General features: G+C 43.3%; 1 protein-coding gene across 1 annotated transcript in view; it reads right to left on the bottom strand.

Annotated features, from left to right (window-relative positions):
* Positions 1 to 12,394, bottom strand: part of PLBD1 (phospholipase B domain containing 1) — a 57,844-nt gene extending 45,450 nt beyond the window's left edge. The window contains exon 1 of the mRNA XM_032253709.1: positions 11,616 to 12,394. Coding sequence (XP_032109600.1) covers positions 11,616 to 11,730 — 115 coding nt within the window. The 5' untranslated portion in view covers positions 11,731 to 12,394. The remainder of the gene's footprint in view (positions 1 to 11,615) is intronic.
* Between the last annotated feature and the right edge of the window lie 2,214 nt (positions 12,395 to 14,608).

The raw sequence follows: 14,608 nt of genomic DNA on the forward strand, positions 1-14,608 counted from the left end.
TTTCCTTCTTTTTAACCACCTAGCAATCTCAAAATGCTATTTAGGACCCAGGAAGCAGCACTGCTGTTGCAGAGGTTGACTTCCTCTACAAGCTCAATGCTTGTAAGCACATCCTCTTTACGCCCCGTCACATTGTACTGTAACTTACATGCTTGCCCCTGCTCCTAGACAAGGAACTCCCTGAGACCAGACACTGTGTCCTCAGCAGTTGTACTGCCTGGCCCGTAATGGGTACTTATTAAATATTTGTGAAAGGAAGGAAGACTTAGGAAGAAAGAGAAAGAAACAAGGAAATAAGACATGGAGAAAGGAAACAGTAAAATATAGTGCGTTCCTTTCTCTGTTTGAGAAGCCATTGCACATGTGCTCTGGTTTAAGAATCTATACATTCAGGTCAGTCATCAGAGAGGTGGGAGGAGGCCAGAATGACTCTCAGTTTTAGGCTGAGACTCAGTGGATGGATGTTGTATCATTTACCAAGAAAGGAAGCATGTGGAGAATATGTCTGGAAGGATATAGGAGTTTAGTTTTAGACATATTGAGTTTTTAGTGATTAAGAGGCCAGAAAGTTTCCAGGTTAAATATTTACCCAGGGTTATTTGTTGGCAAACATGCCAAATTGGACCAACATTTTATTTTTTGATGTTAAGATTGTCTATCAGCTGGGTGCAGTAGCTCACGCCTGTAATCCCAGCACTTTGGGAGGCCAAGGAGGGTGGATCACCTGAGACCAGACTGACCAACATGAAGAAACCCTGTGTCTACTAAAAAAATACAAAATTAGCCAGGAGTGGTGGTGCATGCCTGTAATCCCAGCTACTTGGCAGGTTGAGGCAGGAGAATCACTTGAACCTTGGAGGTGGAGGCTGCAGTGAGCCTAGATCGTGCCATTGCACTCCAGCCTGGGCAACAAGAGTGAAACTCTGTCTCCAAAAAAACACAAAAAACAAAAAAAACACAAAGATTGTCTATCACACTTTTCAAAATAAGACATACATGTGGCCAAAAAGCATATGAACAAATGTTCAACACCACTAATAATCAGCAAAATGCAGATCAAACCACAATGAGATACCATCTCACACCAGTCAGATGGCTATTATCTAAAATATCAAAATATAACAGGTGCTCGTGAAGTTTCAGAGAAAAAGAAACACTTATGCACTGTTGGTGGGAGTGTAAATTAGTTCAGCCATTGTGGTTATTCCTCAAAGACCTAAAAACAGAAATACCATTCAACCCAGTAATCCCATTACGGGGCATATACCCAAAGGAATATAAATTGTTCTGTTGTAAAGACACATGCACACCTATGTTCATTGCAGCGCTATTCACAATAGCAAAGACATGGAATCAACCTAAATGCCCATCAGTGGTAGACAGGATAAGGAAATTGTGGTACATATACACATGAAATACCATGCAGCCATAAAAAAGAATGAGATCATGTGCTTTGAAGGAACATAGATGGAGCTGGAGGCCATTATCCTGAGCAAACTAACGTAGCAACAGAAAACCAAATACTGCATGTTCTCACTTATAAGTAGGAGGTAAATGATGAGATCTAATAGGCACGTAGAAGGAAACAACAGACACTGCAGCCTACTTCAGGGCTGAGGGAAGAAGGAGAGGATCAGGAAAAATAACTAGTGGGTACTAACCTTAATACCTGGGTGATGAAATAATCCATACAACAAACTCCTGTGACACACATTTGCCTATGTAATAAACCTGCCCATGTATCGCTGAACTTAAAAGTTCAAAACAGAAATACCATTCAATCCAGTAATCCCATTACTGGGCATATACCCAAAGGAATATAAATTGTTCTGTCGTAAAGACACATGCACACTTATGTTCACTGCAGCATTATTTGCAATGGCAAAGACACAGAATCAACCTAAATGCCCATCAGTGGTAGACTGGATGAAAAAAACGGTGGTACACATACACCATGAAATACTATGCAGCCCCCCAAAAAGATTGTCTATCAAATATGTACTAAAAGTAGAGTCTTAATTCTAGGGCATCATGGCAGCTTGGCACAGGGACTCAGTGATAGACTGGGGCTTAGTCAGGCTTAGAAACTAATCCTGATTAAACTCTTAAGGAATGATCTGAGTAGGCCTAAGTCAATTCATTTCTGAGTACAGTGACCAACATGGCAGGCAGGCCTTCACCATGGTTAAATGGAAGTAATGGCATTAAGAAGTAGGGAGGTGCCAAATAATTTGCCAGTAAACTGCAGGTGAAAATAATTATCTAATTGTTAATGGAGTCATTTGGCCACAATTTGACAATTGTAGGCAGCACCCATGGAAACTTCCCTTCTTCTCTACCCAAAGGCAATACATGTGTTTTCCAAATTTATTTTTGACCACATATCCCCAGCTTTTCTCACCCATTCCCTTCCACCCTCACCTCCAGGGAGCCTTGTAGGGAAATGAGAAAGGGTGGCTGCTTCAATAAAAAGTGGGGACATAAACAGGAACCCTAAAAGAAAAAAGGAAGGTGTGACACTTCTCCTTTCTTTCTAGCCACAAAGCATGATTTTAGCTTCGTCTTCAAAACCTTGGCATTTCTCATCTCAAGCACCCCAAGCCTGCCTTCCCCTTCCCTTTCCCTTTCCAATCAATTAGCCCCTTTTTGCTGTAATCTGGGGCTTGCTCAAGGCAAGCTGAGTACTAAACCCAAGAGCTATGTTTTCACTGTTGCGGGTACTACCTAATTTCCTGACCACAAAAAGAAACTTCTGCAAATATGTGCTTTTTTTGACACTCGTGTACTTCCATGCATGAAAAAAACCTTTACTCAATTCCCAAAAGATGTTGGTGAGAAAAACGTCCTGCCAACAGTTTAGCATGTGGAGGATAAAGCCAAAGGCAGAGTTTTTACGCTACTCCAACTGAGGTCCTCCATTCCTCAGTGTTTTCTCTAAGTTTCAACTCTTCCTGGTTTTTCCAGTATTCATGCTATTTTCTGGTTTTCTTAAATCCTGTAATAGTTTAAGCCATTATACTTTTCCGTTTTTTAAAAACATCTTCATGATGGGAGGTGGAAAACTATAATAGTGAAAACAGAAAATAGTACATAATTCTAATCCAAACCTAGCTTTATACAAGCTCTGTGAAAGCAGGAACTGTTTCTGCTTAGCATGCTATAAACCTGACAAAATAATGTTTCTTTGATGAATGTAGTTTGTCTGTGGTCTCTAAATAAAAAGAAAGCCATTTATTTATTTATTTACTTACTTACTTATTTTTGAGCTGAGGTCTTACTCTGTTGTCCAGGCTGGAGTCAGTGGCACAATCATAGTTCACTACAGCCTGGAATTCCTGGGTTCAAGCAATCCTCCCACCTGAGCCTCCCAGAAAAGGAAGCTCATCAGAACACTCATCCACAGAAGTTAGCCTGAAATAACTCAAGTAATTATGTTTTCAAGCCTGGGTGGGAGACTTACTAAATGGCTCAGAATATTGGATTAAGTCTATCCAGCCCCAAAAGCAAGAGCCACTTGATGTTTTCTTTAGAGTTGTGAAAATGAAAAGTCAGATTCAAACATTTTGAACAGTAATATCCTCAAAATCAATGCACTTGATTAAATATCTGTTGAATGAATGGAAATGTTATTTATTAAAAGTATTTTTCTTCTATAAATAAAGATGGAAAATGCACCATCGTTTTGATATTTCTCTCTATGTAAAGGCCCAAACACCAAAATTAAATTTCCTTTATTAATATTTACTTGTATACTCGAGTAATATATACTTTTTACTTTTTATTTTTTCAAGACAGAGTTTCACTCTTTCTTGTTGCTCAGGCTGGAGTGCAATGGCATGATCTAGGCTCACCACAACCTCCATCTCCAGGGTTGAAGTGATTCTTCTGACTCAGCCTCCCGCGTAGCAAGGATTACAGGCATGTGCTGCCATGCCCAGCTAATTTTGTATTTTTAGTAGAGATGGACTTTCTCCATGTTGGTCAGGCTGGTCTTGAACTCCTGACCTCAGGTGATCCGTGCACCTCAGCCTCCCAAAGTGCTGGGATTACAGGCGTGAGCCACTGTGCCCAGCATGATTAATATTTTCTGAGTTCATTTTCAGTTGAAAAAAATTCCTACCTTGTCTTAGAAAGAAAAAATGTATAAAATACTCATAAGTAGCTTAAATTACTCTCTCCCATATTTAGATTCTATAATAATTTTTATTGCACCTCATTTTTGAAAGAGCAAGTCATTTTCAACCCCAAGCAATGTAATGTTTACTTAATATATTAAGAAGTCATAGGGAGAAAAATGAGAAAGAAATGAGAAAAGCACAAGTAAAAGATGTTAGAGAAAATAGAAAAAAATTACAATGAAAACAATGTATTCATATTGGCTTTCGCTAAAAATGCGTTGTTTCTGGTCCTTGAATTGCTTTTCTTTTTGATGTCTGCTCAGCTAGTCCCTCAGTATACCACTGTGTACCTTGCCATTGCACTTGGCCTTCTTTGAAAGGTCTCTCAGTAAATTGATACCTGGTTTTTGGATTTGTTTTGACTGGTCATCGGAGTCACTAAAGAAATAACTGATTTGTAAATTAAACAATCACCAGGAAATAAAATTGTAAGTGTGTGTTTTTAAACTTTGGCTCTTTCCAGAGATCATAGACTAACCCTGCTGGAAGGATTATTTGGCAAGTACTCCAGGAGAACAGGAGTGACAGTCTGGGAGAGTGAAAGGGAGGAACACCAATTCAAGGGTTTCCCCTGTTTTCCACTGTGGACACCGGGGATTGATCCCACTGAAATCCATTAAGGAGGTGTATAGAACTAGCGTTAGAAGGAAATCTTCATCCCAGGGACAGAAGACTGAGCATTTATCTGCCTACTCCCATCCTACAAAGGTCAAACGTTGCCCTAGGAAGTGTTAACTCCCTTACTCCGTGTCTGCATATGCTCCAGGACTAAGGGGCTGTAATTTCGGAGATGCCCAGAGGTGGAAAGTAAGAGATTTCTGCAGAGAGGCTGAGGTGAGGCGCCTTTAGGTCACCTGCATGAAGTAGAAATAAAAGGCAAGTGAGATGATGTGAGGTGCGCCCATGATGTACAGGACACACTAGATATGTAGAAAGGGGCACGACTTTAAAAACTAGCTTCAGAACAACAATCCACGAATGCAGAAAAATGCTGGAGATTTGCTTAGATGTAGAATGATCCTTTTCCTTCGTTCCCTTGAAACATATATATTCATCTCTGGCAGCTGAAATCAGAGTTCTTGCCAAGTCTTATCAACAGAAAGTCAACTTTGCCCCATTCTGATTCCATACTCTTAGCTCGGTCCTCACCTAGATTACTCGTTAGTTATGTATTTGTGTCTATTTGGTCCTAAAAAATTGATTACAAGCTCCTTGTTTGTGAGGAGAGGTGGAATCTCACATTTCATTGTTCCTCTCCCCTGGGCCTAGCACAATGCTTTATGGATTACGTGGCCACCCGGGTCCCAGACTTTCACACTGACTCGGACAGACTCTATCAAGTTTTATAAACTTGATAGTAGATTAATTCTTGATTTCTAATTATGAATTAGAACTTTGGTATCTTAGGTTTGCAAATGGCCTCAAAGAGAATAACACCAGTGTAAATAACTTGACACTCCCTTATGCTGAAATTATTACTCCATGTGCAAGGCAGATGGACAAATTTCAGAGCCAGCCTGTCTCTTTCAGTGAGTTGCTCATTCCGTTTTCAACTCTCAATCAAGAGACTTCCACAGTTTTCTCTAGGAAGTCTGTAACATGGCCGGGCGCGGTAGCTCACGCCTGTAATCACAGAAATTTGGGCGGCCAAGGCAGGCTGATCACCTGAGGTCAGGAGTTTGAGATCAACCTGGCCAACATGGTGAAACCACATCTCTACTTAAAAATACAAAAATTGGCCAGGCACGGTGGCTGATGCCTGTAATCCCAGCACTTTGGGAGGCCAGGGCAGGTGGATTGCCTGAGCTCAGGAATTCGAAACCAGACTGAGCAACATGGTCAAACCCCGTCTCTACTAAAATACAAGAAAAAAAAATTAGCTGGGCATGGCAGCATGCACCTGTAGTCCCAGCTACTTGGGAGGTTTAAGAATAACTGCTTGAACCTGGAGGCAGAGGTTGCAGTGAGCCAAGATCGCGCCACTGCACTCCAGCCTGGACGACAGAGTGAGGCTCCATCTCCAAAAAAACAAACAAACAAAAAACAAGCAAACAAAACAAAACAAAATACAAACATTAGCTGGGTACAGTGGCACATGCTTGTAATCCCAGCAACTTGTGAGGCTGAGGTAGGAGGATCGCTTGAGCCCAGGAGATGGAGGTTGCAGTGAGTTAAGATTGTACCACTGCACTCCAGGCAAGGTGACAGAGTGAGACTCCCTCTCAAAAAAAAAAGACTGTAACATGATATGTTATCTGTGTAGACACAGTATTTCAAGTTTTAAACTGACATTTCCCCATAATTTCACTACCTTGATTTCATATTTTACCACATTAAGTAAATTCCTGTTTCGCAGTAGTGCAAAGAAGCTACATAACATTATTAATACATTTTCTAGTCACATTTTCAAGTTGGATGTTTGAAAAATTGTAACATAGAAGTTGTATAAAGTAGAACCTACTCCATTTTTTTAAAAAAGACAAAACCTAAAAGCATAAAAATTATTTAAAATGCTGAAGAAAATAAATCCCTTGGGATTTTTTCCATGAAGCGTACCACTGCCTCTCTTATTTTGCTGCCTCCATAGTTAATGCCTTATCATTTGGAATCTAACAAAAGCAAAAGGTAACAAGTGACAATGTAAAATTCATGTCTAAGGAAGTATGAAAACAAAAATTCTTTTCTGCATGTCAGAATACTCAGGACAAAATTCATATGTTTCATAGTATATATATTATAAAACTAAGCCACCATGAAATTTTTTTTTAAAAATTGTTTTACTTCAATATAAACACTAAAGGAGGATCCTTTTAAATTTTCTTCTAAAGAGAGATTTTGATCTTTGCTACCAAATTCATGTTTCCAGAGGACCAGGAAACAAAGTTTAATAATAAAGATAAGTGGACACTTCCCTCAGACATTGCTCTGGAACTTCGCTTGTGTACATTATATAAACAAGTTGATAAAGGGAGAGCACAAGAAAATGTTCAAGTTGGGACTGGGCACGATGGCTCACACCTGCACTCCCAGCACTTTGGGAGGCCAAGGTGGGCAAAACACTTGAGGCCAGGAGTCCAAGACCAACCTGGGCAACATGGTGAAACCTCATCTCTACAGAAAATACAAAAATCAGTTGGGTGTGGTGGTGCATGCCTATATCTCAGTTACTTAGGAGGCTGAGGCACTAGAATCACTTGAACCCGGGAGGCGGAGGTTGCAGTGAGCTGAGATTGCGCCACTGCACTCCAGCCTGATGACAGAGCAAGACTCGTCTCAAAAAAGAAAAAATTATTACTTCAAAGCACATGGATTAACATCTGGAATCCTGCCTGCCTTATCAAGACATGATAACTTTTGGCCAAGCATGGTGGTTCACACCTGTAATCCCAGCACTTTGGGACAATTTTGGAAAAGGCAGTGTTCCAACATCAGGGACCAGCAATGCCAGGCAAGCACCATGCATCGGAGGAGCACCCCCTCCACTGACTCAAGCGAATCAGGCCTCCAGCCTAACAGTCTCTGATGTTATCTACCCCCTTGTGATTTGATTACAGTGAGAAAATGCCTAGAGTAGACCACACAAATATCTAGTCTGCCTGGCAGTTCTATTTCTAACTAAAAATTGACAAGTCTGATGAATAGACTTGGGTGTATACCAGGGTGAATCAGGTTTCTTCTTATCAGATATGGAGCACTAAAAAGACAATTTCTGGAGTCTAGCCCTGCAAAGCTGAGGGCCAGATTCTAACCCAGTTTTACCAATATACATACCATCTTATGAGTCTCTCAGCAGCCAACCCTAAAAACGAATGTCTGCAGAGTTAAAGGATCAACAGAAACTGACTCCAATCACAGGTCTGCCAAATCTTCTTAAAGAGTCGGAATGACTTCCAAGAGGCTAAACTTTTTGTGGACCAGATAAAGGTATGATTTATTTCTCTAGTAACCACCTGAATTCTCTATACATATCATTTAGAAAAAAATTATACAAGGACTTTCTAAAGTCAATTATGGGCGTTTGGTCTGGAAAGATGAAGGTAACACCATATGTCTGAAATCATAGTTTGAAAGATTTGGCTAGAATGTGCAATTATTTGTTAACTTCTGGAATAATAAAACTTGAAGTACCCTTTTCAAATTGAAGAATTAACTATCAAGAATTTACTAAAAGTGGCCGAGCATGGTAGCTCACACCTGTAATCCCAGCACTTGGGAGGCTGAGGTGGGCGGATCACTTGAGGCCAGGAGATCGAGTCTGGCCAATCTGTTGAAATCCCATCTCTACAAAAAATACAAAAATTAGCCGGCAAGAGTGGCGTGTGCCTGTAATCCCAGCTACTCGGGAGGCTGAGTCAGGAGAATTGCTTGAACCAGACAGGTGGAGATTGCAGTGACCTGAGGTTGTACTATTATACCCAGCCTGGGTGGAAAATACAAATTTTAAAAAATAATAGTAAAAAAAAATAATAGGCCGGGCAAGGTGGCTCACACCTGTAATCCCAGCACTTTGGGAGGCCGAGGCAGGTGGATCACAAGGTCAAGAGATTGAGACCATCCTGGCCAACATGGTGAAATGTCTCTACTAAAATACAAAAATTAGCTGGGTGTGGAGGCACACGCCTGTAGTCCCAGCTACTTGGGAGTCTGAGGCAGAAGAATTGCTTGAACCCAGGAGACAGAGGTTGCAGTGAGCCGAGATCACGCCACTGCACTCCAGCCTGGCGCCTGGTGACAGAGCGAGACTCTGTCTCAAAAAAAAAAAAAAAAAATAGTAACAATACTAAAAGTAAAGTTAAAAATTGAAGAAGTTGTTTTTAGATACACAGATGCGTGTTAGTGATTACAAAATCTATTCCAAGGGGATGGATATAGGAAGCAGGAAAGTTCCTTTTTAAAGTTTCCTTTTTTGTTAAAGAATAAGTGTGCTAATAACTCTGTTAAGCCCTATCCTATGTAGCTGTTAGACATGCCATGATTACAGGCAAGTAGTACATTCTATGTCCTTGTACTTTAACCAAAATATCTGTGCTGGGTGTGCTCACAGGCATGTCCCAGCTCTCCATTGCTTTTCCCTGTTTAGAAAACTTTTAAGTTTATTAGCCAATCGAGTTTTAGTTTAGATTGTCAGGTCTGGCTCCTGCCAACAGAGATCAGACACAGCAGTAAGGACAATCCCAAATGCGTAAGAAATAAATGTGTGTGTTTTCCTTTGTTCTTTGTACTCTCGTGGCAAGATGGCTAGTGAGAGTACCCTTCCTGCAGCACAGGAAGTAAAAATTGCATTGCCGAAAGATCCTTTGCCTCAGTGCTAACTTTTCTTTGCAGCACCGAGCATCTATTTTCAACATCTATTCCCAACAATGGACACGCAATTCCTTTAGCGTTTACTGAATTCCTGCTAAGTTCAGGGTACTGAGCTGGGTACTTAAGAGAACACATGACAAGTGAGAGGTACCAATTCCCAGTTCTTTACTCTTCGGTTGTTCGCAGGCTAGTAGAAGGTTAAGACAAAGACCCCCAAAGCCTCAAGGGAAAACAGATTAATGTGGGTAGGACAAAGGAAACAGAGCTCACTCTGCTGAAATAGTGTGGCATCACCAGATGCCCTTTACACCTATGTAAGTAAGAGCCCTTTCCAGATTGCTGGGCATGGTGCTGTCAGGATCACTTCATCTCAGAAATGTTCTTATTTTCTGCCTTGGCTCCAGAACCTAGAGGCATGGAGTCAGCTTCCTGTTGGGGGAACTCAGTTTAAGATGCAGTTTCTTGCAAGGTGTGCACTATCTTCAGAAAAACATTTCTATCTCACTCCTCAGGCTGCCCCCTCTACCTACAAAAACACTTAATCTCAACAGTCAAAAAAAAAAAAAAAAAACAGAAAAAGAATAAAGATTTTAGCTAGCATTCCAGACAGAATAGCTACCTCACTTTTGGGACCCTCCCCAGTCTTCCCCAGGTACATCTGAATGAGCTGTCTCCCTGGACTAGAAGAAGGCACCAGGCCACCTCTATAGTTCAGGCAAGGAACACAGAAAATCAAGAGTCAAGCCTGTGTGTGCCTCTGATCCCACAGGCTGGCACCGACTGGAAGATTTAAGATTGAAGAGTGATAACTGGGCCAGTTCAGAAAACTGGTCACTGCAGACACTTGATGATGGAAGGTGGTGTAACAAGAATCAGTATACACATTTAGGAAGAGACACCCTCCCCAAGCCCCACCCTTCTCTTGCACAAGGTCAGCACAGAAAAGGGGATTATGAAATAAAACAAAATTAATTCTCTCTTATTATTGCTTTAGAATTCTTTCAAGTCCCTTAGTTATAGTTCATAATCTTTGGCCTCCCCAGGAATGTAAATAAGAAATCCAAGCCTTTTAAATTTTATTTTATTTTGGCAAAAAAATGTAGCTTTGCAAGAATACTTGTAGAGATAAAACCTGTTTTTTCCAAGAGAGAAGTAAATAAGCAAATGCCGTCTGACATCCCCTAGCTCTGTGGTAATGGCTGTGTTATCTTTATGCAAATTACTTCTGACCAATCTCAGTTTTCTTATCTGAAGAATGTGGAATATACCTATTTAGGATTATAATGAGGATTACACACACACACACACACACACACACACACACACACACACACACGCACATATAAAACAGGCCGGAAGCGGGTGGCTCACGCCTGTAATCCCAGCACTCAGAATTTAGGGAGGCGCCGGCCGGTGGATCGCCTGAGGTGAGGAGTTCGAGACTAGCCTGGCCAACCTGGTGAAACACCGTCTCTACTAGAAATGCACAAATTAGCCAGGCGTGGTGGCAGGCGCCTGTAATCCCAGCTACTTGGGAGGCTAAGGCAGGAGAATCGCTTGAACCCGGGAGGCGGAGGCTGCAGTGAGCAGAGATCAGACCATTGCACTCCAGCCTGGGCGATAAGGCAAGACTCCGTTTCTAACAAAACAACAACAAAACCATAAGGCCCTTAAGCACACTGCCTGGCACATATCAAACTGACAATTACCTGGTTGCAATCGTGATTTTAAGCTAAAGTCACTGTAAAATTGTAAAACACAAAACAAACGGCAGGCCGGAACTATACCTTCCTACGATCTGGATAAATATATTTAGATGCCCATTGGCTGGAGTTTTTAGGACCAGCCCAGGCTCTGTGGGCCAAGAGTCAGCGCAGGAGCGAACGAATTTGTGGGCCAAGGATTCGGGCCAAAACTTGTAAAGTTGGCAGAAGCACTCGCCGTGCCCTTCTCAAGCGCCCTCGCTGCGTGGCCGCGGGGCTGGAGCGAGACAGCCGGTCGGAGGCGCGTTTCTGGCGGTCCACCCGGGAACCAGACGCCCGCTGGACGGCACCTCGGCCGGATGCGGGGCGCGGGCGCGCGCAGACCCCGAGGAGCCTCCCGGGCATCCCCTGCAGGGCGCGCTCTGCTCACCTGCCGGGGTCGGCGGCTCCGCGGTGGCCAACAGCGGCGGCGGCGGCAGCAGCAGCAGCAGAAACAGCGGCGGTGGTGGCAGCCCCCGACGCCCGCCCGGACCGCCGCGGGTCATCGCTCCACAGCCGCGACCTCCCTGTGCGGGACCAGGCGGCCGCGGCGGCCCGCGGTGGCAGAGGTTGCGAGAGCGGCTCCGGGGCGCCGCCTCTCCGAGGTGGGGCGTCCTCAACTTTCCGCTTTCGTGAGCCCTGCCAGCTCCGGGCTCCGAGGGGCGAGGACGCTTCACGTGGCCTGGGGAACAACCTTCGTCCTACTCGGCCGGCGCCTGGGAGAGGCGGGTCCTTTCCGTCTGACCCTCTAGCAGCCCGTGGGCCGGTCTGGGAACGTTCCCCAGCTGCACTTCGGGGAAATGCAGAGGTTGCCTGCCGCTTTCTTTAGCAGTTTTGCTGCCCGAGGCTTGGGCGAATCATTTCACATCAACACCACCAGCCTCTGCCTCGGGGGTCGACCTGTTCTCTCCAGCAGCTGACCGGGAGCCCGGGCCCAGGGTGGCATGCGTGCCCCGCCTACACGCAGCTCGGATCCTCTGCCGTTTCTGGTGAGGTCTCCACAGGCCCATTTCCCTCAGCGATTAGCTTGCCTCTCCGCCCCAGGCTGTTTAACCTAAATCCATGGGCTGCAGCTCGGATTTTTGATCCTTTGCTTCCTTTTCGTTGGCTGGAGCCACCACGGGAGAGTGATTCAAACGGGGCTGACACTAGACACACTCCTACGTTTCTGTGGAGTCCCCATTTCTGTGTGGGGTCAGTTAAAAGTGACATTGTGAAGTAGTCAAAAGTTAAGCCTTGGGTAACATTGTGAAGCTGGCACAGGGTGCCCTAGGTGACATTGTGAAGTAGGCAAAAGGCATTTTATTCATTCAATCAGCATTGGTTGGGTCCATGCTCCAGGTACCACTGATATAAAGACAAGTAAGAGCATGCCTCACCACAGACAAAAAGAACTAAGCCATACAGACAAACAGGTACACAGACGTTGCCATTCTCCTGTATCAGAGCGATGTTTAAGGTGCAGTGGGGGAAGGGGCAGGAGGGAACAAACCACCTGCAGTTGGGGGCCTCAGCACCCCACTCTTCCTCTTGGCCTTTCTTCTAAGCTTCACCTGGGTGTCAAGGAGAGATGAGAAGAGAGAATAACTACCTTTCATTACGGGGAAAATCCACTTGTAATTGTTAGAAAAGATAAAGAACAACTAAAAGTACATCAAATCTCTGTGCAAATTGTGAAACACAAGTCACAATTTTGTGGTCCGTGCACCATGGCTCATGCCTGTAATCCCGGCACTTTGGGAGGCCAGGGTGGGAGGATCACTGGAGCCCAAGACTGCCAGACAAGCCTAGGTGACATAGAGAGGTTCCATCTCGTTTTTTTAGAAAATTAAAATTAAAGTCACAATTTTGTTTAATGACATTCATTTAATGAATGGAGAAATTGAGGACGTCGTAAAAGTTGCATGTTTTCTTTCAAGTTAGAAAATTAAAATGAAGGAAAATTATGAAAATTTTTGGTTGCTTTGTGTTGGGAAGAGATCCACATTAGGATAGTCAAGGAAGTTGTGCCACCCCAAATATTTGAGCCATGTTGCCCTATACCACCCTCCTTCACCTTCCTAACCCTTCTGATCCAAGGAGCCACATGTTCTGATGAAGTAAGGTGCATAGAAATGCCTGATGTGAACTGTGAGGCATTCATTCGTCTATTATTTGTCATCAAGTATTCGTTGACTCCCATGTTCGAAGCACAGAGCAGTAAATGAAACAAAGTCCCTGCCCTCACAGAGCTTGCATTCCAGTAGTGGGGAGCAAATTATACATATAAACAAATTAATTGGATCAGGATTATTCCACCTCAGCACTATTGACATTTTGGAGCAGACAACTAACTCTTTGTGGTAGGAAGGTTGTCCTGGGCACCTCTTGGCTTTTATTCACTGGATGCTAGTAGGATCCCCCTCCCCCACCGGTCGTGACCATTGAAAATGTCTCTAGACATTGTCAAACGCTCCCGTAGGGGGGCAAAATTGCCCCCTAGTTGAGAACCAATGAATTAGATGGTGATAAATCTTGCTTTCCTTAAATTGTGCCAGTTTTACTCACACATGCTTAGGAAAATAAATCTCAGGACCCCAAAATCGCTAAGCCAAGGGAAAAGTCAAGCTGGAAACTATGTCAGGTAAACCTGCCTACCATTTTATTCCTAAATAAGATAGTCACAAAGATAAGCTACACACCTCCCTCATAATTTGCCCACAAGGAAATTCCCTGTGGACAGAGGGCAGACAGAACTTAAATTCATCTCTCTGAGGCTCACCTGAGACAAATGTATATGTGATTGCTTCCTCTGCAGTATCGTTTATGCAAAAATGCAGACTCCCTGAGCCAGACTAAAGTGTGTATTCTGTGGAAGGCTGATCAAGGACCCAAAAGGATGCAACATTTTGTCTCTTTTCTACTTCTAACCTGGAAGCCCCCACTTTGAGTTGTCTCACCTTACCAGACTGAACCAATGTACATCTTACACATATTAATTGATGTCTCATGTCTCCCTAAAATGTATAAAACTAAGCTGTTTCCCAACTGTGTTAGGCACACGTCATCAAAACCTCCTGAGGCTGTGGCCGTGGTGTGTCCTTAACTTTGGCAAAATGAACTTTCTAAATTGACTGAGAATGGTCTCAGATCTTTTAGGTTCACATACTAAAGCTGTGATGAGGAGGACCAAAGATGTTGGCTGTGAAATGTTCTCATCTCTTCTGTAATGGACTTGTGTGATTTGGGGCTACTGAGCATCCATTATTCTGTTCCTGGAATGCCAACTTCTGGTGAGCCAAGGGTGGAGGAGACACAATAAATGAATTTTACTGAATTGGAATTTTGAAAGTCCATTGCTGAATTGCACTTGGTCTTTTTTTGAGCTCCTCTGAAAACATAAAA

This window comes from Sapajus apella, unplaced genomic scaffold (assembly GCF_009761245.1).
Source record: "Sapajus apella isolate SASKATOON/1434 unplaced genomic scaffold, GSC_monkey_1.0 scaffold84, whole genome shotgun sequence".
NCBI classification, from domain to species: Eukaryota; Metazoa; Chordata; class Mammalia; order Primates; family Cebidae; genus Sapajus; species Sapajus apella.